Raw genomic sequence first — 23,115 nt, forward strand, 5'->3', positions numbered from 1 at the left:
GTGTATTTAGTTCTACATTTAGAGCAGATTTTCTTTATTATAGTAGCCGTTTTTTTAATGGGTGTAAAGAATAACTGGTTGTTTACAAAAGCATTTTGATATTTTAAAGGCATCTGAAACTTTTGTGAAGCATCAAATCACTGGCATATTAACTATCAAAACATGTTTATGACTGCATAAATGTATTATTGCTTTAAGAAAAAGTCACATATTCTGCATTTCTATTATACACAATTTGTATTAAAGCGATGTAAAAAGTTCAAATCAATAAGTTTTCTCTTTGCACCACCAGGTGGCAGTCTTTGTACTTTCATTTCAAGGGTGCAGATTGCATAAGTTTTATTAATAAGTATAACTTTATTTATTTTATTAATGACTATAACTTTATATATAGTTAAAAAATATGTACCATTTTTCGAAGTGTATATAACTACAACTAAAAGAAAATATCAGAATTCAGTACATGCTTTTTGTATTATCTTTGCTTGAACTGAGCCGATCTAATCCTGTTTATGTGAATTGAACCTGCTCCCGATCAGGTTTGACCAAGCAGAACTGTTGACAACAACTCTCGGATCAGCTTTAAAGAACGAAACGATCCTGGATCATGTCAAATCGTCAACATCCAAATCCAGCTAACTGAGTAATCCACCTATGAAGAACGGATCCCAGTACCTGACTATATTGTTATTGTTTTTGTTTTGTTTTTTGTTTTTTGTTGATGTTTCTTTGTATTTGTATGATCCCAATTTATGTACCTTTTTGCATATTCTAATAAAAAAAAAAAAATGAGAACAGATTTTAGTTTGGAAACTATCTGAAGTACACACATGATTGCACATTAACATCTGATATGTAAATGTTTGTGATGACTGTAGTGTAGTGCGAGTGCGTTTCTCACTCCGGGGTTCCAGAAGAGCTCCGCGAACACCACGAGTGCTGCAGAGTGCAGTGTGAGCCCCATGTTAGCGGCGGTGATGGACAGAACGGCCACACAGCTCTGCTGGGACGCCTGGAAACGCTCACACAGCAGCTGACGCTCCGCTGACGGTGTCGAGCCGTCGATACGGATGAAGCTGATGCTCTGAACACACAAACAACACAGCATACACTAGGGCTGAACAATATATCATTTGAGCATCGATATCGCAATGTGTGTATCCTCAAATGTCACATTGCAGGATTAATATTAAAAGATAAAGATATGATACATATATTGTTTAGATTATTTATACAATGATCTTATTTTAAGCTTGATTGTTGAATTTTTAAATACTGTTAGACTCCCTATAAAAACCATACAGCACTGTTTATTTCTTTATTCTTGCTCTGTCATATTTATGTATGCTTGTCATTTATTATATTTTATGCAGATGCACAGCATAGAAAATGACTTGATCTGTCCAGTCGATCTAAAAATGAAATCTTTCCAAATAGAGCTATTCAAATCATCTGGTGAAATTATATTCATTTGGCAATACATAACGCAGGAAAACAAAATTTTTCCAATATCGTGCAGCCCTAACATACACCTAAACAACTATTTTGCTACCTGTTCAAACTACTTATTTAAAATGAGCTAAAACAACACAAGGGGTGTAATTATTTTGGGACAACTTAAATGTTTAATCCACCTAGAATTTGTTAAGTAAATCGACAACATGACTGAATTGTGTGGAACTCAATCAGCTATACATTCTACTTAAAAGACACTTGTTTGGAAAAAGGCTAATTTTACTGCTCCCCTAGAGTTAAACAGATGTGTTTTGCCATTTTTCAAACCATTGAGATGATATTCGGATCTGACGGGAACACTTTTAGCTTAGCTTAGCATAAATAATTGAATCAGATTAGACCATTAGCCTTTCACTCAAAAGTTTGAACAATTTTTCCTATTTAAAGGGAGAATTTACCCAGAAATGAAAATTCTGTCATCATTTACTAGGCCTTTACTTGTTCCAAATCTTTATGAGTGTCTTTCTACTGTTAAACACAAAAGCAGATATTTAGAAAAATGTTGTAAACCTGTAACCACTGACTTTCATATTGTTTTTCTACTATGCAAGTCAATGGTTACAGGTTTTCAGCTTTCTTTAAAATTTATTATTTTGTGTTTATCAGAATAAAGAAACTCATGAATGTTTGAAACCACTTGAGGGTGAGTGGATAATGAGTAAATTCTCATTTTTGGATAAACTATCCTTTCAATAGACACAAACAACACACATCTATATCACACAATATTGAAATGAACACTCCACTTATTTTGAAAAAAGGTTCATTCTACAGTTGCTGTGTTAAGAGTTGAGTTTTAGCATTTTTGACACCATTCAGATGATATCCGGATCTGACGGGAACACTTTTAGCTTGGCTTAGCATAAACAATTGAATCAGATTAGACCATTAGCATTTCACTCAAAAGTTTGAATAATTTTCCTATTTAAAGGGATAATTCAGCCAAAAAGTTTTATTCTGTCATCATTTACTAGGCCTTTACTTGTTCTAAACCTTAATAAGTGTCTTTCTACTGTTAAACACAAAAGCAGATATTTAGAAAAATGTTGTAAACCTATAACCATTGACTTTTATGTGTTTTTTTTACTATGTAAGTCAATGGTTACAGGTTTTCAGCTTTCTTTAAAATATATTCTTTGGTGTTTAACAGAAGAAAGAAACTCATGAAGGCTTGAAACCACTTGAAGGTGAGTGATTAATGAGTACATTTTCATTTTTTTGATGAACCATCCCTTTAATACACACACACCACACACATCTACTGTATATCACACTTTACTGAAATGAAAACTGCACTTATTTTGTAAATAGGCTCATTTTACAGGCCCTGTGTTAAGAGCTGATTTTTAGCATTTTTGAAACCATTCAGATGATATCCGGATCTGACAGGAACACTTTTAGCTTAGCTTAGCATAAATAATTGAATCAGATTAGACCATTAGCCTCTCACTAAAAAGTTTCAATAATTTTCACAATAAAAAGGGAGAATTCACCCAGAAATTTAAAATTCTGTTATCATTTACTAGGCCTTTACTTGTTCCAAACCTTTATGAGTGTCTTTCTACCATTAAACACAAAAGCAGATATTTTGAAGAAGGCTGAAAACCTGTAACCACTGACTTACATTGTAGGGAAATAGACACTATGGAAGGCAATGGTTAAAGGTTTTTAGTTTCAATGATATCATTCATTTATTAATTTTCTTTTCGGCTCAGTCCCTTTATTAATCTGGGAATTGCCACAGCGGAATGAACCGCCAACTTATCAAGCATATGTTTTATGCAGCGGATGCCCTTTCAGCTGCAACCCATCACTGGGAAACAATAATATCATTCATTCATTTTCTTTTCGGCTCAGTCCCTTTGAGAATCAGAGGCCATAACAGTGTAATGAACCGCCAACTTATCCAGCATATGTTTTATGGAGCGGATGCTCTTCCAGCTGCAACCCTTCACTGGGAAACAATAATATCATATAATATAATAATAAAAGGTAGATTTTTAGATTTTATGTCTCAGTGCTGGGGACTATTTATAGGTGCTGCATAAATAAAATCATTGTGTCTGCTGCAATTGGAGGTCTCTAAGGTTTTTTGGCAACAGCTAGGTGGTTGTTAGGGCAATTTGAATGATTTCTGAATGGTCTGGTTGGTAAGGTGTTCTAGGTGAATGGTTGGTGGTTATTACGTTATCAAATTTGACTAATCCAGATTCATAATTAGTCTTAATTCATTGTAAAAAAATAAAATAGAATATATTTTTAAATAAAAATAAATGAAGTAAAAACAAAAAAAACACAATAAGATAAATGAAATAGATACATAAATAAATAAAAAATAAACTGTACCTTCTCCCCAAGTTCTTTGGTTATACTGTCCAGCACCAGTTTATGATGAGCAAACACCAGAAACTTCTCTCGTCCGCACTCCAACATGTCTGAGATATACTCCCTGAAAAACACATCAAAAACTGCGTTTACTACCACCGATATACTTCTAAAATATGTTGTAAGACTATAGCATGCTAGTATACAAGTCTGGCATGTTTTAACATAATCTAAACATGAATTACCATGTCACTAATGTTCTAAAGTGTTCCTGCTGCTCTCCAGTTGTTTATAGCATGCTTCAGCACACTGATTTAACTAATGAAATTTAGGAGTCACCATAATAAATGAATGTATGTTTTTGTGGAACTCCATGAAGCTGTGATGTTTGCTTTGTGCTCATAATGGACAGACATACATGATAGCTCTGATCTTGGCCTCTGCTGTGTGGTTGAAGAAAACCAGGAGTGCTTCTTTCTCCTGGGATTTCTGCACATAAACACAGAAAAGATCATTAAACAAATTCTGTCATTGTTTTTTAATCCCAAACCCATCCATCCCCATTTATTTAAACTATTAGTAACTCTTGCTGTACACAACATTTGATAAAAACAAAGTAAATGACTAAGTTTAGATTTTTTTTCTTCAGTAAAAAATGGTAATAATGATATATTTTTTTATATATTTTGCAAACATTCATTCATTTCTTCATTTTCTCTTCACCTTAGTCCCTTCATTAATCCGGGGTCACAGTGATTACCACGAATCTCTTTAGTTTTCAAGTAGGTTTAAAGCACAGAATGAGTGTGAACCCTATTAATAAAATCTATTTATGAGGTTATTTCTTTATATATAAATGCTCCAATATATTATTGCATATACAAATAGATATTGCATATAATATTTTATGTGCTAGTCGAAATTGCATATATTATTGCATATACTAACAAATATCGTATATAATATTGCATATACTAATAGATATTGCATTTAATATTGCATATACAAATATATATTGCATATACGAATAGATATTGCATATACTAATAGATATTGTATATAATATTGCACATACGAGTAGATATTGCATATATTATTGCATATACTAATAGATATCGTATATAATATTGCATATACTAATAGATATTGCATTTAATATTGCATATACAAATATATATTGCATATACGAATAGATATCGTATATAATATTGCATATACTAATAGATATTGCATATAATATTTTATGTACTAGTCGAAATTGCATATATTATTGCATATACTAATAGATATCGTATATATTATTGCATATACTAATAGATATCGTATATAATATTGCATATACTAATAGATATAGCATATAATATTGCATGTACTAATAGATATTGCATATAATATTGCATATACAAATATATATTGCATATACGAATAGATATTGTATATACTAATAGATATTGTATATATTATTGCACATACTAGTAGATATTGTATACAATATTGCATATATTAATAGATATTGTATATATAATTTCATGTACTAGTAAATATTGCATATATTATTGCACATACTAGTAGATATTGCATATGTTATTGCATATACTGATAGATTTCATATATAATATTGCATATACTAATAGATATTGCATATATTATTTCATATACTAGTAGATATTGTATATAATATTGCATATACAAATAGATATTGCATATACTGTTGTACATACTAGTAGATATTGCATATTCTAATACATATCGTATAAACTATTGCATATACTAATAGATATCGTATAAAATATTGCATATACTAATAGATATCGTATATAATATTGCATATACTAATAGATATTGTATGTAATATTGCACATACGAGTAGATATTGCATATATTATTTCAAATACTAGTAGATATTACATATACTACTGCACATACTAGTAGATATTGTATACAATATTGCATATATTAATAGATATTGTGTATATCATTTCATGTACTAGTAGATATTGCATATATTATTGCACATACTAGTAGATATTGCATATATTATTGCATATACTAATAGATATCGTATAAAATATTGCATATACTAATAGATATTGTATATAATATTGCATATACTAATAGATATTGCATATAAAAATAGATAATGCATATACTAATAGACATCGTATATAATATTGCATACGCTAATAGATATTGCATATTCAAACAGATATTGCATATACGAATACACATACTAGTAGATATAGCACATAATATTGCATATACTAAAAGATATGGCATATACAAATAGATATTTCATATACTATTGCACATACTAATAGATATTGTATTTAATATTGCATATACTAATATTGTATGTGATATTGCACATACTAGATATTGCATATATTATTTCATATACTAGTAGGTATTGTATATAATATTGCATATACTATTGCAAATACCAGTAAATATTGCATATATCACTGAATATACTAATAGATATTGCTTATAATATTGCATATACTAATAGATATTGTATATAAGATTGTATATATTACTGCATATACTAATAGATATTGTATATAATATTGCATATACTAATAGATATTGCATTACCAAATAGATATTGCATATATACTATTGCACATACTAGTAGATATTGCATATATTATTGCATATACTAATAGATATTGTATATAGCGCATATACTTATAGATATTGCATATACTAATAGATGCATATACTGTTGTGGCAATAATGATTTTTTTCTTTTACATATTCTTCAGCCCTAGCACTTTTCTAAGTGTTTGCACTGACGTTGTGGTATCCTTTGGCGAGCTCTCTGGCCGCGGCATTGAGGGCTGCTTTGGTCCTGGAGTTGATGCCGTCTGTGGTTACAGTGACCACTTTCCTCTGTTTGGCAGGCAGCTGTGAAAGCACCTCTGATTTGAGGCGTCGGAGCATCAGAGACTCCTCTAGCAGCAGCTTGAGTTCAGTCAGATTAGAGGAGCTGGAGTAATCCCAACCCCACGGCAGCTGCAGACGGAGATATGGCAAGCGGGTTTGACATTTAATTCATTCATTTTCTTTTCAGCATAGTCCCTTTATTAACCTGAGGTCCCCACTGCGGAATGAACCGCCAACTTATCCAGCATATGTTTTACACAGTGGATGCCCTTCCAACTGCAACCCATCAGTAAGAAACATCCATACACACTCATTCACACACATACACTACGGACAATTTTAGCCTACCCAATTGACCAGTACCACGTCTTTGAACTTATGGGGGATACTGGAGCACCCGGAGGAAACATGCAAACTCCACACAAAAAAAGCCAACTGACCCAGCCGAGGCTCGACCCAGCGACCTTTTTGTATTGAGGCGAGCATGCTCCTCACTGCGCCATCGCGCAGCCCCTTTAAATTCATAACTCGTAAAAATTGAATTTAGAAACATGTTAGCAAACATGCTAACTCATGCTAGTATAATATGAAAAATGCTGAAGCATTACCAACATGTTAGTTTGAGCAATCAAATTGTTAAACACTCTAAAAACCATGCAAACAACATGCTAATTAATGCTAGCAAAAACAAAAATAAGTTATTCACATTAAAACATGCTAACAACATGCTAATCAGTACTAGCAGAAACATGTAAACAACATGCATTTTTATGCCAACAATTACTAAAACCTATGCTAAAATAATGGTAAACATGCAGAAATATTGCTGACAACATGTTATTCCTTCAGTCAAATTGTTAAACATGCTAAAAACATGCAAACAACATGCTTAATTATGCTAACAATTACTTAAATATGCAATGATAATTCATGTTAGAAACATGCTAATCTACGCTAACAATTGCTTAAACATGCAAGAATAATTCATGCTAAAAACATGCTTATTCATGCTAACAATTGCTTAATTATGCTAGATTAATTCATGCTAGAAACATGATAATTTATGCTAACAATTGCTTAAATATGCTAGGATAATTCATGATAGAAGCATGCACATTTTTGCTAACAATTGATTAAATAAGCTAGGATAATTCATGCTAAAACCATGCTTATTTATGCAAACAATTGCTCAAATATGCAAAAATATACCATGCTAAAAACATGCTAATTTATGCTAACAATTGCTTAAATATGCTAAAATAATTCATTCTAGAAACATGCTTATTTATGCTAACAATTGATTAAATATGCAAGGATAATTCATGCAAAAACATGCAAATTTATGCCAACCATTGCTAAAATATGCTAGGATAATTTATGCTAGCAACATGCTAATTCATGCTAACAATTGCTTAAATATGCTAGGATAATTCATGTAAGAAACATGCTAATTAATGCTAACAACTGCTTAAACATGCTAGGATAATTCATACTAGAAATATTCTAATTATTGCTAACAATTGCTTAAATATGCTAGAATAATTTATGCTAGAAACATGCTAATCTACGCTAACAATTGCTTAGACATGCTAGGATAATTTATGCTAAAACATGCTAATTTATGCTAACAATTGCTTAAATATACTAGGATAATTCATGCTAGAAACATGCTAATGTACGCTAACAATTGCTTAAACATGCTAGGATAATTCATGCTAAAACATGCTAATTTATGCTAACAATTGCTTAAATAGGCTAGGATAATTCATGCTGGAAACATGCTAATTTATGCTAACAATTGGTTAACATGCAAAGATAATTTATGCTAAAACATGCTAATTTATGCTAACAAGTGCTTAAAAATGCTAGGATAATTCATCCTAGAAACATGCTAATTTACGCTAACAATTGCTTAAATATGCTAGGATAATTCCTGCTAGAAACATGCTAATTAATGCTAACAATTGCTTAAATATGCTAGGACAATTCATGCTAGAAACATGTTAATTTACGCTAACAATTGCTTAAACATGCTAGGATAATTCATGCTAAAACATGCTATTTTATGCTAACAATTGCTTAAATAGACTAGGATAATTCATGCTGGAAACATGCTAATTTATGCTAACAAATGGTTAAACATGCAAAGATCATTTACGCTAAAACATGCTAACATCATGCTAATTTTTGTCAATAATATTAAAATAGCAACATAAAATGTAAGCAAAATGTTGTAACATGTTTCCCTTCTTGTAAGACATGCAAGCAGCATGTTAAATCTTTTACATGTTGAAAACGGTAGCAAACATCATCATCAAATTAAATAAAGATTTAAATATTTCATTAAACAGAATAGATGAACGTACCTGTTTGGCATCGCAGTATCGTGTGCCGAAGTCATGAAAGCGTGGAAACAGTGCGGGCCGGACAGCCTGAATCTGAGTGTAGAGTTCAGCGGGTCTGGACATGGCTGGCGTTCCTGACAGCAGGATCACTCTCTTAGCTGTCTGTTATATTAGAAACACACCAGAGCGTAATTATCAGCTCAACACAAGCTAATGATGTCAACCAAAATCAAAGAACAAATCCAGTCTTCACAATATACAGTAAAACTGAAATGCGAAAACCATAACAGGTGTAAGAGGCTAAATCAGGAATGGGCAAACTCGGTCCTGGAGGGCCGGTGTCCTGCACAGTTTAGCTCCAACCCTAATCAAACACACCTGCTTATAGATTTCTTGTGATCTTAAAGACACTGGCTGTTTCTCAATTCCAAGAACACAGAGAACGGACTTGCGTTCTTGTGGAGACCGGTCTTGCCAGGTGTCCTCGGAAGAACGAACTCAGGAGACCGTGAGGGCAGAGAACGCATCCTTTGAGAAATGGGATGCTGCGTTCTTCCTGATGGTCATGTGACCTTCACGCGTTTTAAATAGTAAATTATTTAAACATTACAGCACTCATACAACAATTTATTGTTTCTCCCCTCTTCAAAATATATACTTTGCATAAAAACATTATAAATATACTCTGCACAATATAAATAAAACAGATTTTAATACGAATTTCAGCAAACAAACAACCCTTAATGTGTTTATTCCTTTATTAAGATGTCCAAGTTAATGATTACTTTCACCGGTTCATTTAGGGAAACTCCTGAGGTAAATAAGTCATATCTCTGAACTTTATTAATAAATCTAAATAAAATGTTGCGCTTCCCACCTCCAGTCGCAATGACTTCTGGGACTTCCAGAGCGAGTTCGCTGCTCAAGTCTGCATCAGTGCGTCCTCGATATCACACATTCGGGAAGTTTCACGCGTCCTCCGCACTTGCGGTCTTGAGTATTGGAACTGAACTTGGGCAGCTGATGATGCCGTTGCACGAGAACACGAGGACGCAAGACCGCTGAAGAACGCATATTGAGAAACAGCCACAGATTAGCATGTGCAGGTGTGTTTGACTAGTGTTGGAACAAAACTCTGCAGGGACACCGGCCCTCGAGGATCAAGTTAGCCCATCCCTGGGCTAAATGATCATATGCATTTGTTTATATGACAAAACATGTCTTTTTGACTCGAGAAGGTCCATACTGACTACAAAGGCAGATACTGATAAGATCAGGGCCTGGTGTGTGGACTTTGGGGGTTTTACAAAGTGGTCACATGTTGATTGGTCAGTTTGAAAGTCTCAGCATTTGGGTCACATGGTCAAGAAAGATACAAAACAGGTGGTAAAAGCTGATCAGCCTCTTCTTTTCCTGGTCTGCTCTTCTCCTCCTCTGGAGTCTATCTTTGAGGCCTACTTGCTCTCTTTGTCTCTCTCTCCCTACCCCTGTGTCTCTCCTTCTACCTCTGGTAACTTTATTTTTAATTTAAGCTGGGTACAATTTATATCATATGTTTTATCATTTCATGTTTTATCATTTTATACAGTTGTTTGTAATTAATGCAGTTGTAACCACAGAGAATTATTGCCATTAAATCATCTCATTTTCAAGTATTTGTGAATTACTTTTGATTTAACATCAACTTTTAATTACTCCATATTGCAATAGAATACAATCACATAATATCAACGCTCTTCCACATTTTAAGCTATTAATGCTGCCCTTATTTCTGTTTTAAGATTGCAGAAGAATGGTTTGACTAGAGATGTACAGTTTTTTACCATCAATACTGATAACCTTTTAGTCAAACTACAGTTCGAACCGCTGCGGTTAAAACCCATTCCTACACAGGCAATGTGTGGGATCAACTAAGAAAGTGCAATAAAGGGAAAAGAAGTTTATTTAAGAGTATTTAGATTCAAGTAATTACAGCACAGGACATTCGAGTACTTAATAATATGAATAATAATTATTTTATTTTACATAAGAAGATGCCAAGAACGGAAAGGAAGTTTAAGAGTATTTATATCATATAAAAGTCTTTATTATTGTAATTATTCTAACTAAATAAAAACGTGCATTACTGCATTAAGATATTAAAGTACAGTACATTCGAGTATTAAATAATATACAAATAATATTAATAATAATTACTTTATTTTACATTATAACTAACAAATTGAGGGGGAGAAATACAATGATGTGCTTTTATTTTCTCGGTCTCCCTCGCGACAATGAATGAATGTAGCCTTTGACAGCAAGCATCAGTGTTTTTAATGATTAAATTGAGAATAAGGGATGATGATGGGGCGGGTGGTGCTGGATATGTGCATAACTTTGATTAAAATCCTGCTGGTGCCCCTGGAAGAGAGAACTCAGAATGGAGATGTCGGCATATTTGTGCCAGTCTGTCAGATAAAATTGCTTAAAACACTTTAATATTTTAGAGAAAGTTGTTAAAGCTTGCATAGCCAATGACTGGGTATATCCACCCGTGACCAACTCATCTGTAAATATGCAGCCTGTTTTCTGATCACCTGACCACCTCATTAACAGCAGCACCCACTAAAATAACTGATAAATGATGTGCTCCTATTGGGCCGTGTCACCCACGTGGTGGAACTCGTTGTAAAAAACGAGAAAAAATTAAACATGCTAGACTTTCTGCGACGGTGTCGTAAGGCGTCGCAGGCATGGGATCGGTTGTCGTGAACTATGCCACATTTCACGAGAAGAAACGATTGAATCACGACGCCTATGGCTACGTTCACAATGCAAGGCTTGGTGCTCAAATCTGATTTTTTTTGCATGGTCCTAAACTGACCCACATGCGCAAAAGTACATCACGGAGAGCACAAAATGTTTAATTATGCACACGTGAGTGCTGCATGAGTAAGCACTTTGTCAGATCATGCTTATATAATTATTACCCTTTTCACAGACAACCGTGGTGTATTTCATGAACTGTAAATGATTGTTCTGCCACTAATAACGTTAAAGCATCTGAGACCTCAAATAAGTCTCCAGTGATTAAAAAAAACACTGATCGTTTGTGATTTATGACCACCGCGGTGTGTGGCGCTCTGATTACCAGTGTAATGAACTCACCAAGGGTTAATGAGTAGCCGCCGACTGAGCTGTGAAGGTGGAGTTGGTTCATCTTAGTTTGCGGAGTTATTTAATTTTATTTCGTTATAAACAGCAGACACGTGCAGAAAGGTGGTTTGAGTGCTCGAGGACCAGCCTTATTTTTCTCTCAGAGAGTAAGTTTTTTCTCCTTTGCACACAGGTCCCCTGTCCGCAACACGTTTCGGAGGCGAGGCGGAGATGGCGCGACCTTGCGGGGATATGAAAAGTGGAGAACGCGCCTTTTCCTTTGATCTCGTTTTTGGTGTATTTTGCTGACATGAGTATGATTTTCTGTGTTTTTGCTTAACTTTCATTTGGGTAAAATTATTTTGCCCACTTTGAGAAATTTTGTGAGTTTCGTTCATGTTTATTTAGATTGATTTGTATGTTATTTTTTGGCTCTGCTCTTTCCAGACAATATTGAGATTTATCTCCTTAAGTTCACTCTTTTCTCAGAGTAAGATGGATAGGGAAGATGTCGTACAACTTACATTTTGCAAACACGTAGAAAACGTATTGTTAAAGACATCAGAGGTGAACGTCATCTTTATATTTATTTTATTCAGTATAGGGAAGAAATGCGGCGCTGCGCTGAAGGACTTTTTTTTTTCTTTTCGTCAGTTTTTAGCGAGGTAAGAGAGGTTATTCATAAATTAGAATTGTTTTGTTATATTTCTTTCTTTTGTTTGGCTTCACTATCGTCCCCTTACTCGAGTTTAACAATTTATTGTTTGATCCTTTTTTGCTACATTATGATATTATTTTTATTAGTGTAAATGTTGTAGTGTAAATATCCTTAATGCACCATGTAGAGCAAGCTTCAAGTGTTCATTGAGATGTGATTGAGATTGTGTTGTCTGTCATATCTTTCGTCTGTCTTTTCGGGGGTTTTTTCTCGTAAAGGACGGCTTTCGAAAATGATGACATGGGACTCTGCTGGGTAGTTGCCCTGGTTTTCCAGCACTTGTTTAGGTCTGTAATTTCTTAGCATCTTCATAAGGCTGGTGTTGGTTTAAATGATGAAACAGGCTGGTGGTGTTGCCTGCTTTTGATGACACGAGTCGTCTTGCGCAGTTTGCAGTGCACGTTGCTGTTTTGTGTCAGATAGCAAAAAACTAAATAGCTCAAGATTGAGGTCTAGTGACGTTTCTTGTCAACAATGTCTGCGACTCTGACCTTTTTTTACCCTTTTTTCTTACTCCTTTAAGTACAACTAAGGGTGCTTTCACACCTGTGAATCGATTCAGTTGTTCCGAAACAGAGATTACAAATGTTACATTGATGCTCTTTGCTCTTGGAGCGGTTCGCTTTCACACTGCAAAGTTTCTAATCGGACCAAAAGAGCTTAAACAAGTCACGTGTGAGTAAACTCTCCTCACAATGGTCAGAGTATCAGGGTTTATTTTGCAGCGTCCCGCTCAGCTGTCAGGAGAGGTGGTGGTTTGGTGGTGATTGACAGGGTGCGCGCGCGCGACATGTCTGAGGAGAGATGCGGTGGGGAGGGGTGAGAAGGGTGCGCGACGATGCCTATTTGAGGACCGGGAGGGAGACGCGAGATTACCGGGAGATCATCACTCGTTTGCGGGCATCCGGAGACTCAGGAAACTTCCCGCCCTACTCATAATTCTCTCTTCATATAGCCGTAAGCCTATTACATATCCATAAAACACTGTGACATAACCGCGATTGGATCGGATCGCTTTCTCACTGCAATCGAACCGCTCCAGGGTTTGTTTCAATCGAGCCGAGACCACCTCATTCAAGCGATCTCGGAGCGATTACTTTGGCGCGGAACAGAGCGCGATTGCCCTGTTCACATATGCCAAACGAACCCTGCTAACTGGGCAAACAAGACACGTTCCGAAACTAAAGTGTAGGTGTGAAAGCACCCTAACACTGTATGGCTGTAAACTTGTAAGGCGTGCGGCATCCGGAAGGGCAGGCTGCAAAATGCTTGCGCAATGTTACGCATAGTGCGTAAATATTATTGAGCAATTATCACACTGTCATAATCGTTTTATCGAAAATTTTTATATCAGTATAATTACTGATATCGAATTATCGCCCAGCCCTAGGAGGTATATATATATATATATATATATATATATATATATATATATATATATATATATATATATATATATATATATATAAACTGTATTTAAAAATGAATAACACTTTCTAATTCTCTGGTTTCTGAGATTCTCTGAGAATGGTTAATGCAAAGTAATATAATCCAGCTCTGTGAAGCTTTTGTAAATGGCAAATTAAAAAAATAATAATAATTGTGATTTAAAATGAATTCATTAACTAAAATCCAGAACTTCTGTGCTTGTTTGTAGAGCTACAATTTGGGCAAAAAATGTAAGTTACCATGTCCAAAAATATTTGTAACAATTAAGACATATTCACTGTAATATTCTCCTGTTAAATGATGCATTTAAATAAGAACTTAATTTAACATTACAGCTGTAAAATTACAATACTATAAAAATCTATTCATATAATGGCTGTAATGAGCTTTCAAATATGTCAAATAAAAAAAGGTTCAATTACAACACTATGGCCGTCTTCATTTCTTTGCTTAGGACCGAAACCTTAAGGCTTTTATTCATTTCCAGGCAAAATTTCTGGAAAAACCTGGCATGTTCCAAGCCTACTCATTCCTGATGCCCAGCAAGGCTTATTATGTAGGCAGCACAGCAGGCTTTGAGAAGCAGCCAAAGTCTGTGAACTCTAACCAAAGCACCGTGTTTTAAAGATCAGCACTATGAAAGATGCCTAAAATAACAGCAGACCTTGAGCAGAGGAAGAGCCGCCCGACAGCGAGCCGTTTTCATGTTCTTCAGGAAGTGAGACTCATCCTGCAGGGAAAAAAACAAACAAACAGATGAAATCAGAAGAGCTCAAACAGCTTTAAAGGTCTTGATATTTGAAGGACGCAGGGTTTATGGGATGATATGGCAAAGGCATTGCTATTTGGTTTCTATACAGAACTACTCTAGACACAATTATTCGCCCTCCTGTGAATTTGTTGTTCTTTTTCAAATGTTTCCCAAATAATGTCAGGATTTTTTCCCAGTATTTTTCACACTATTATATTTTTTCTTCAGGAGAAAGTCTTATTTGTTTTATTTCGGCCAGAATAAAAGCAGTTTTTAATTCTTTTAAACCTTTTTAAGATCATTATTTTAGCCCCCTTAAGCAATAATTTGTTTTGATAGTCTACAGAACAAACCACTGTTCTACAAAGACTTGCATAATTACCCTAACCTGCCTAATTAACCTAGTTAAGCCTTTAAGGGTGCTTTCACACCTACACTTTTGTTTCGGAACGTGTCTCGTTTGCCCAGTTAGCGCGGTTCGATTGGCATATGTGAACAGGGCAATCGCACTCTGTTCCGCGCCAAAGTAATCGCTCCGAGATCGCTTGAATGAGGTGGTCTCGGCTCGATTGAAACGAACCCTGGAGCGGTTCGATTGCAGTGAGAAAGCGATCCGATCCGAGCGCGGTTATATCACAGTATTTTATGAATATGTAATAGGCTTACGGCTACATGAAGAGAGAATTATAAGTAGGGCGGGAAGTTTCGCGAGTCTCCGGATGCCCGTAAACGAGTGATGATCTCCCGGTAATCTCGCGTCTCTCTCCCAGTCCTCAAATAGGCATCGTCACGCACCCTTCTCACCCCTCCCCACCGCGTCTCTCCTCAGACACGTCACGCGCGCACCCTGTCAATCACCACCAAACCACCACCTCTCCTGACAGCTGAGCGGGACGCTGCAAAATAAACCCTGACACTCTGACCAATGTGAGGAGAGTTTACTCGCACGTGACTTGTTTTAGCTCTTTTGGTCCGATTAGAAACTTTGCAGTGTGAAAGCGAACCGCTCCAAGAGCAAAGAGCAACAATGTAACAATTATAATCTCTGTTTCGGAACAACTGAATCGATTCACAGGTGTGAAAGCACCCTAAATGTCACTTTAAGCTGAACACTACTATCTTAAAAAATATCTAATCTAATATTATGTGCTGTCATCATGGCAAAGATAAAAGAAATCAGTTATTAGAGATGTTCGGCAGCTAGCTCTCTACAACTTTCACATGGTCGCCCACTGAAGCTAAGCAGGGCTGCGGCCGGTCAGTACCTGGATGAAAAATCACTTGGGAAAGCTAGGTTGCTACCAGAGGTGGTGTTAGTGAGGCCAGCAGGGGGCGCCCAACCTGCCGTCTGTGTGGGTCCTAATACCCCAGTATAGTGACGGGGACGCTATACTGCTCAGTGAGCGCCGTCTTTCAGATGAGAACAGAGGTCCTGACTCTCTGTGGTCGTTTAAAAAAAAATCCCATGGCTAAATTTGCCCACTGGTCGGTCCATCCTGACCTCCTAACCATCCCTATATCATAATTGGCTTCATCACGCTGGCCGTTTCTCAACATGCGTTCTTGTCTGTGCTTGTGTTCTTGTGTCCTCGTGAAACGTCATCAACCGTCGCCAAAGTACTGTTCCAATTCTAAAGTTCACATCTTTCCAAGTACACATGAAATTCCAGGATGTGTACTTGCTCTGGCCTTTAGCCAAGGATGCATCGAGAGGTGACTTGTGCGAACTTTCGGAGCTCAGGTATCCCAGAATGCATTGCAGTGTAACCAGCGAAAGCTAATGGCGGAGGAGGAAACCCGCACGGTTTTAAAAATACTCCTTTACTGTGTCACAAAATAAAGTTTTAAGAGTTTTTCAGGCGAGAATGTAGTTGTTGTAGTTGTATTCACAAAGATAGCGCTTCTTTAACGATGTGGCTCGGCTTATGCAGCTCCCCCGCCAGAGCAGCTTTACTTCGGCCAGGCCATCCCGGACGTACCGCTGGATCTCATCTCTTCACTGTAGTTAAAACATGATATTTAATACATCTTGTGAATATCTAACGGACAGTTTTTGGTCTTATAAATCTATTATTTATTCTCAGGTGTGTTATTTTGGCAGTGTTATTTTGTTACCTTTTATAATTGTCTTTAATTATGTTACCGTGTTGTACGCTGTTTGTCTTTGTTTACCAAATTGCTTGACGTAATCTTTATTTGTTATCGTGTATGTCTTTATTTCCTATTGTGGGTAAAATTACCATTGTAGTTTAATAACTCTGATAATCAAAGACGTGTCAGTGTATAATAACTCATTTTAATTAACATGTTTATGAATATTTGTGTACATTTTTTTAAATCAAAAATGTAGATTTATAATATTAATATAATATTTATTAAATCATTTTATTGTTAATGTACAGTGAAACTGATGAATCCATGGTGAGGTAAGTGACGTTATAAAGTACACTGCTGTTCCATTTGAAGAAGTACCCGACTTGTGTCCTCGCGTCCTCGGGAGTTCGTTCTTCCAAGTCTGAACTTGGCAAGTCTGAACTTCCAAGGACGCAAGTCCGAACTTTGCGTACTTGGTATTGAGGAACAGCCTCTGTCTCCTCTCCACCAATCAGCTGGTGTGTGGTGTGCGGTCTAGCGCAATATGGCTGCCGTCGCGTCATCCAGGTGGATGCTGCACACTGGTGGTGGATGAGAATTTTCCCCCCTATTGTGTAAAGCGCTTTGAGTGCCCAGAAAAGCGCTATATAAATGTAAGGAATTATTATTATTAGTAATTAAGACTATTATGTTTAGAATTGTCTTCCTCGATTGAAAAGTAGCTCGTATATGAAATAAGAATGGATGTAAATGTCTGGTTCTCACCATGATGATGACGTTGAATGGGCTGGACGGCGGCTGTTTGTCCATCTTGTTGAGCAGGTCATAGCTGATGATGTTGATGAGGCCGGAGCGCAGGCTGTCTTTTCCTTTAACCACCACATTAATGCTGTCTGGCTTCACTGAAGGCAGCCATCGGCGGAAAGCCTGAGAAAAAAAACAACACGATTTTGCATGTTCTCCCCGTGTTCACGTGGGTTTCCTCCGGGTGCTCCAGTTTCCCCCACAAGTCCAAAGACATGCGCTATAGTGAATTGGGTAAGCTAAATTGTCCGTAGTGTATGAGTGTGTATGGATGTTTCCCAGTGATGGGTTGCAGCTGAAAGGGCATCCCCTGTGTAAAACATATGCTGGATAAGTTGGCGGTTCATTCCTCTGTGGCGACCCCAGAATAATGAAGAGACTAAGCCGAAAAGAAAATGAATGAATGAAAACACACAATTCATTCGTCTTTAGATTACAATTAACCGATCAGCTTTATACTCTGTATAGAATATTCATTCATTTTCCTACAGCTTAGTCCCTTATTTATCAGAGGTCGCCACAGCGGAATGAACCCCCAACTATTTCAGAATTTCTGGCATGGTAGATGCTGCAGTGCTTGTCAGTTTGTCATCCACTGAGATAATGATTGCTTAGCAATGACAGACACCACAGGAGCACAAAACACATTAGCCCCTTTCACACATACAGACCTTTCCAAGGTTGTATGTGTGAACAGGTCCTTTTTGACAATACCGGTAAATTCATTCTGGCTATTTTCCGGAAAGAGAAGTTGTGACATTACCGGCAATTTGCCGGAATGCTGCGCTGTGTGAATGCAGAAGGAAGATTGCCGGAATAAGCGCGTGCACGTCTAGAACGTGCTGACGAGAGACGTCTGCTTTAGCCAATCACAACAGTCAGACGCATTTACGTCCGCACGGTTTGTGAGAATAAAAGCCTTTGAATATTTTTCCAGACACATTTAGCTGCTAGAAGTTAGTCAGATCACGTTTATATGTTCTTCTTAATGCCAACTGTGTAAATAATCATCAATGAGATGCTTATGATAAGCCGCTGTTTGTTTACCTTCAAGCTTTGCGTGTGCCTGTAAAACAGCCTGTGAGCGCCTGCACACGCACATATTATGAACATCTCGACATGCGAAAGTGATCCTGCGAAAGTTGTTCACAATATTGATCATCCACAGAGTTTGTAATTTAGTCAAATGTTTACAAATACAAGTTTAGCCGTTTAAAGCTCATTTGTGGTGAATGATGATAGAATTTACCGGTATTTTGGAATGGATGTGTGAATGCTCTTTTCCGGAAAATTTCCGTAACGTCCTCGCCTGTGTGAACAGCGCTCTTTTGAATATACCGGTAAAGTCGTTCCGGAAATTTTCCGGATATTTACCGGTATCACTGTGTGAAAGGGGCTTTTGAAACTTTTTTTTTTCCAGTCAGCCAGGCCAAGCGCTTCCAGTGAACGGTCATGCTATTACTAAATCGCCCCGTATAAGATCTGATTTCTTTGAAAATCAGTGATCTTCACTGCCTGATTGAGATGCGATAAGAAGTGGGTCTCAGACTGGACAAGCTCTTAAATTCCATTGTTCCACACCAGTTTCTCTTCTTGCCTGCTTTTGCCATTGCTGCTTTTTCATTTGGTTTAGCCGAAGTGGAGTCATTACCCTATTTATATGGGGGAGGAGGGGTATTGTGCTCATGCACCTGCGCTCAGTTTCACATTACTTTGGATGTACAAAGAGAATATGCATGGGATTCCATGTACGCAGTGTTTTATACATCTGAATTTTTTACTGAATGTTTTAGTATGAATTCAAAACAAGTCTTCGTACATGAGGGAAAAACACTAGCTGTGCATATAATCCATCGGTGAAGAAAGCGACGTGCCTCGTGCTTTCCATGCATTTTTAGATGCAATATGTGAACAGTACGGCCCCAAAGACTGCTAAAAAAACAATGCAGGCAAGACAGGTGCCCACAAAAAAGACCTAGCTCTAGGTCTTTAAGGTCCAGTGTTGCCAGATTGGGCGGTTTCCCACCAAATTGGGCGGTTTTGAATTTATTTTTGCAAATAGAAAATGTAGTGTAAAATTGGGTGATTTTGTAAAGGCGTGCCCACCAACCCCGGTCTTCACTTATAAACCTGTTATGATCTCCCAAAAAGGTGCCATAGCCTCCGTTTTCCACATACAAACGCTAACAACAGCTGTGATCTCCCTACGAGATGCACCATTTTGTGCTGGAAACAGTCGGCTACATCTGGCAACACTGTTAATGTCTTCAGCTACTACTGGAATCAGCTCACAGATATGACCAGACGTGCTCCAAAAAACTTAAAGGTGCAGTATGTAAGTTTGACACCCAGTGGTTGAACTAGGTATTGCACTCCTGGTTCAAAACACATTTTCACTCAGCCCCTTCTCTGATGACTTCAGGCAAGTGCTGGTTGCCAGATGGGCTATATGCACGCATTACTTCCGCGTTTTGTCTAAGGCCGCGGTCCAGCTTCCGGTCTGGGTGACTTTAAGCGGAGGTGAACAGTATTATGACAGAGTCGTCAATATTTACTCGCTGTTTGCGAGTAAATTATGGTCAACGATGTGCAAATGATTGTCCGGATGTGCTCTACAACACCGCAGAGCAAAGCTTGAGAAGGGTTTCAAGTTGTATGCATCTTCCTACCTGTGCAATTATGAAGGTAAGTTCAGCTAGCCTGAAGGCTAACTTTAGCGTTAATACTCTTACGATCCGTCCATCTGCAGCTTTATCACGTAAGTAAAAATAATCATATGTGTACGTAATTCTGTCTCAAAGTGTCAGGTAAAAACAGGGCAGGAATAAGATCTCAGTGAGAGCTCATTACTACCGATAGATCTATGAAGAAATCGGAGTCTCCTCACCAGCTGAGAGTAGGACAGCATACATGTGAAGTTCTGTCCCATTCATACTTTTACTGTTCTAAAGTGACCACCACTGTTCAGTTCGGATAATCACAGAAACACAGATGCTGTCTTAGCTTGTAAGCATGATTATTGAGCAAGATATATTAGGAATAAAATAATACAACGCCGTTCCATCCACAACAGACAAATAGCACTGTGTCAATGCTGAGATTTATTGCTGAAACAGTGGAGATGACAGATGCAGTGTAACCCTGTAGATAGCATGCTTTCTATTTAGTCGATAACATTGTAATTAAATGGGAGGGTGACCCAAAACAATAAGGTGTCATTAGTTAATTTCACATCAACAATTTGTCTATTTCAATATTTATTAGTTTTTTACATTAATGAACAAATGCTTATTCATTGTGCTTGTTAACTCACAATGTAATAGCTAATGTTAACAAGCATGACTTTGGATTTTTATTCATTAGTAAATTAGTTTAACAATGTTAAATATTAAATAGTTATTTTAATAGTGAGCAAATACATTAATTAATAAAACCTTATTTTAAAGTGTGACTAAAAGGAGCTACTTTTAAATCATTTAAATTAATGATTTACTGTGTAGTTTAATCTGATGATATTGCTGCAGATGCCTTTAAAAAGAAGATATTTTGAAGAAAGCTGAAAACCTGTAACCATTGACTTCAATAGTATGAAAAATAACTACTATGAATATCAGTGGTTGCAAGTTTCCAGCTTTCTTCAAAGTATTTTTGTTTGTGTTAAACATCAGAAAGAAACTCAAACAGGTTTGGAACAAGTGAAGGATGAGGAAATAGAATTTTCAGTTTTGGGTGAACTGCCTTTAATGACTCTCTTTAAAAACCTATTAATATTCTTGTTTCTGTTTTCTAGGTAACATTATGAGATTCAGAGCTAGAAAATTTTATGTGTTACTCCATCCTGGAGCGGACATCCGTCAGAAGATCCATGCCGTCGTCTGCTAGTTAATAGCTCCTGCTCTTGTGTGGCTGAGAGTGGGATTTGCAAACATTTGGTTGCTTTGCTTTTCCAGACAGCCCATTACTCTGAAATGTGTAATGTGTGTTGTCACATGACCAATTGTTTGGAATGGATCAATTATGTGTTAAGTTCCATGAAACAGAGGGGCGATTTATTTATTTATTTAATACGTATAAGCCCAAATACCTCTCTATGCACGAGTTACAGAAGAAGCACCTGATTCAAGAAAACAACTGATTCAATGTCATTTTTTCTGTTCATCTGAATAAAATATTTTTTTCAAAATGTTACTTTTTTTTGACAATTTTTATTTCAAATTACATACAGTGAATTATATTTTATATGTACAGTGAATAAAATAAAGGTCTTTATTCTGAATAAAAAAAATTGCACTTAGAAAGTAGCTTAAGAAATGTTTATGTATATTAATGTTCTTTTTTTTTTTACTTCAAAGGCAATGAAAATAAACTATTATTTGCCATAAAAGCTCCTTTCTTTAAATGTCTGCATCCGGTTGGCACTCAAGCCTCGATCAGTTTTCTAGACTGAAATTGTCAGCTACACTCTTGTTTTTTTCTGTTTCTGTAAAATTCTCACGTTAAATATCACCAACCCACCTCTTCTGCACGACTTTGTCTTTTGGAAACGTGTGGAAACTAAGGTAAGAGTTCAATTTTTGACGCTGTGCATTGCTGAACACAGCAGTGGTATCTACAAGTACTGTTCTCACGTCTTTGAAATGACACTTTTAAACGTTTAGATGTCATATTTATGTAGCTGACATAAACATATATAAGTGGGCTATAATGGCATAAAACATTAAGACAACTGTCCAAAACATTACTCGTTTTTATCAGTAGCGCTCCTGTTGTAGCACTGTACTGTACGATCGGCGGAAGTAGGCTCGGGGTCTTAAATTTTACCGGAAATGCGTCACGCGCCGCCGTGCATAGAGCCCATTGACAACATCAAGAGGAGCGTTCCTGACTATTGATCCTACACCATGTCTTAAGGCAACGGCACGTGACAGAAGGAATATTTTCCATATTACAATTAGTTTTTGTCCTAACCAACACTTAACACTTCCATTCCTCACAGCTGAACAACAAAACTTTTATCTTTCACCAACAGAATCTTTTATTTATTGGTAACGTAAAGCAATTTGAATTACCATTGTGTACAAAATGTGCTA

The 23,115-nt window shown here is 36.5% G+C and overlaps 1 protein-coding gene and 1 long non-coding RNA gene across 5 annotated transcripts in view; one reads left to right on the top strand and one right to left on the bottom strand.

Annotated features, from left to right (window-relative positions):
• The window catches only part of LOC141376228 (SWI/SNF-related matrix-associated actin-dependent regulator of chromatin subfamily A-like protein 1), a 50,785-nt gene that overhangs the window by 10,932 nt on the left and 16,738 nt on the right, over positions 1-23,115 (bottom strand). For 3 of the 4 annotated variants that reach the window (XM_073913297.1, XM_073913296.1, XM_073913298.1), the window contains exons 9-15: positions 17,987-18,148; positions 15,041-15,106; positions 9,093-9,233; positions 6,637-6,855; positions 4,259-4,329; positions 3,862-3,964; positions 902-1,084 (exon numbers count right to left, since the gene is read on the bottom strand). In XM_073913297.1, the coding sequence (XP_073769398.1) occupies positions 902-1,084; positions 3,862-3,964; positions 4,259-4,329; positions 6,637-6,855; positions 9,093-9,233; positions 15,041-15,106; positions 17,987-18,148 (945 nt within the window). Of the gene's footprint in view, positions 1-901; positions 1,085-3,861; positions 3,965-4,258; positions 4,330-6,636; positions 6,856-9,092; positions 9,234-13,454; positions 14,321-14,378; positions 15,107-17,986; positions 18,149-23,115 lie in introns of those variants that run through there. The other variant, XR_012385671.1, reaches the window with a different exon arrangement.
• LOC141376231 (uncharacterized) lies at positions 20,526-22,213 on the top strand. Its single transcript, XR_012385691.1, has 2 exons — positions 20,526-20,710; positions 21,816-22,213. It is a non-coding gene; the product is annotated as an uncharacterized lncRNA (long non-coding RNA).

The sequence above is a fragment of the Danio rerio genome, chromosome 9 (assembly GCF_049306965.1).
Source record: "Danio rerio strain Tuebingen ecotype United States chromosome 9, GRCz12tu, whole genome shotgun sequence".
Classification (NCBI taxonomy): domain Eukaryota; kingdom Metazoa; phylum Chordata; class Actinopteri; order Cypriniformes; family Danionidae; genus Danio; species Danio rerio.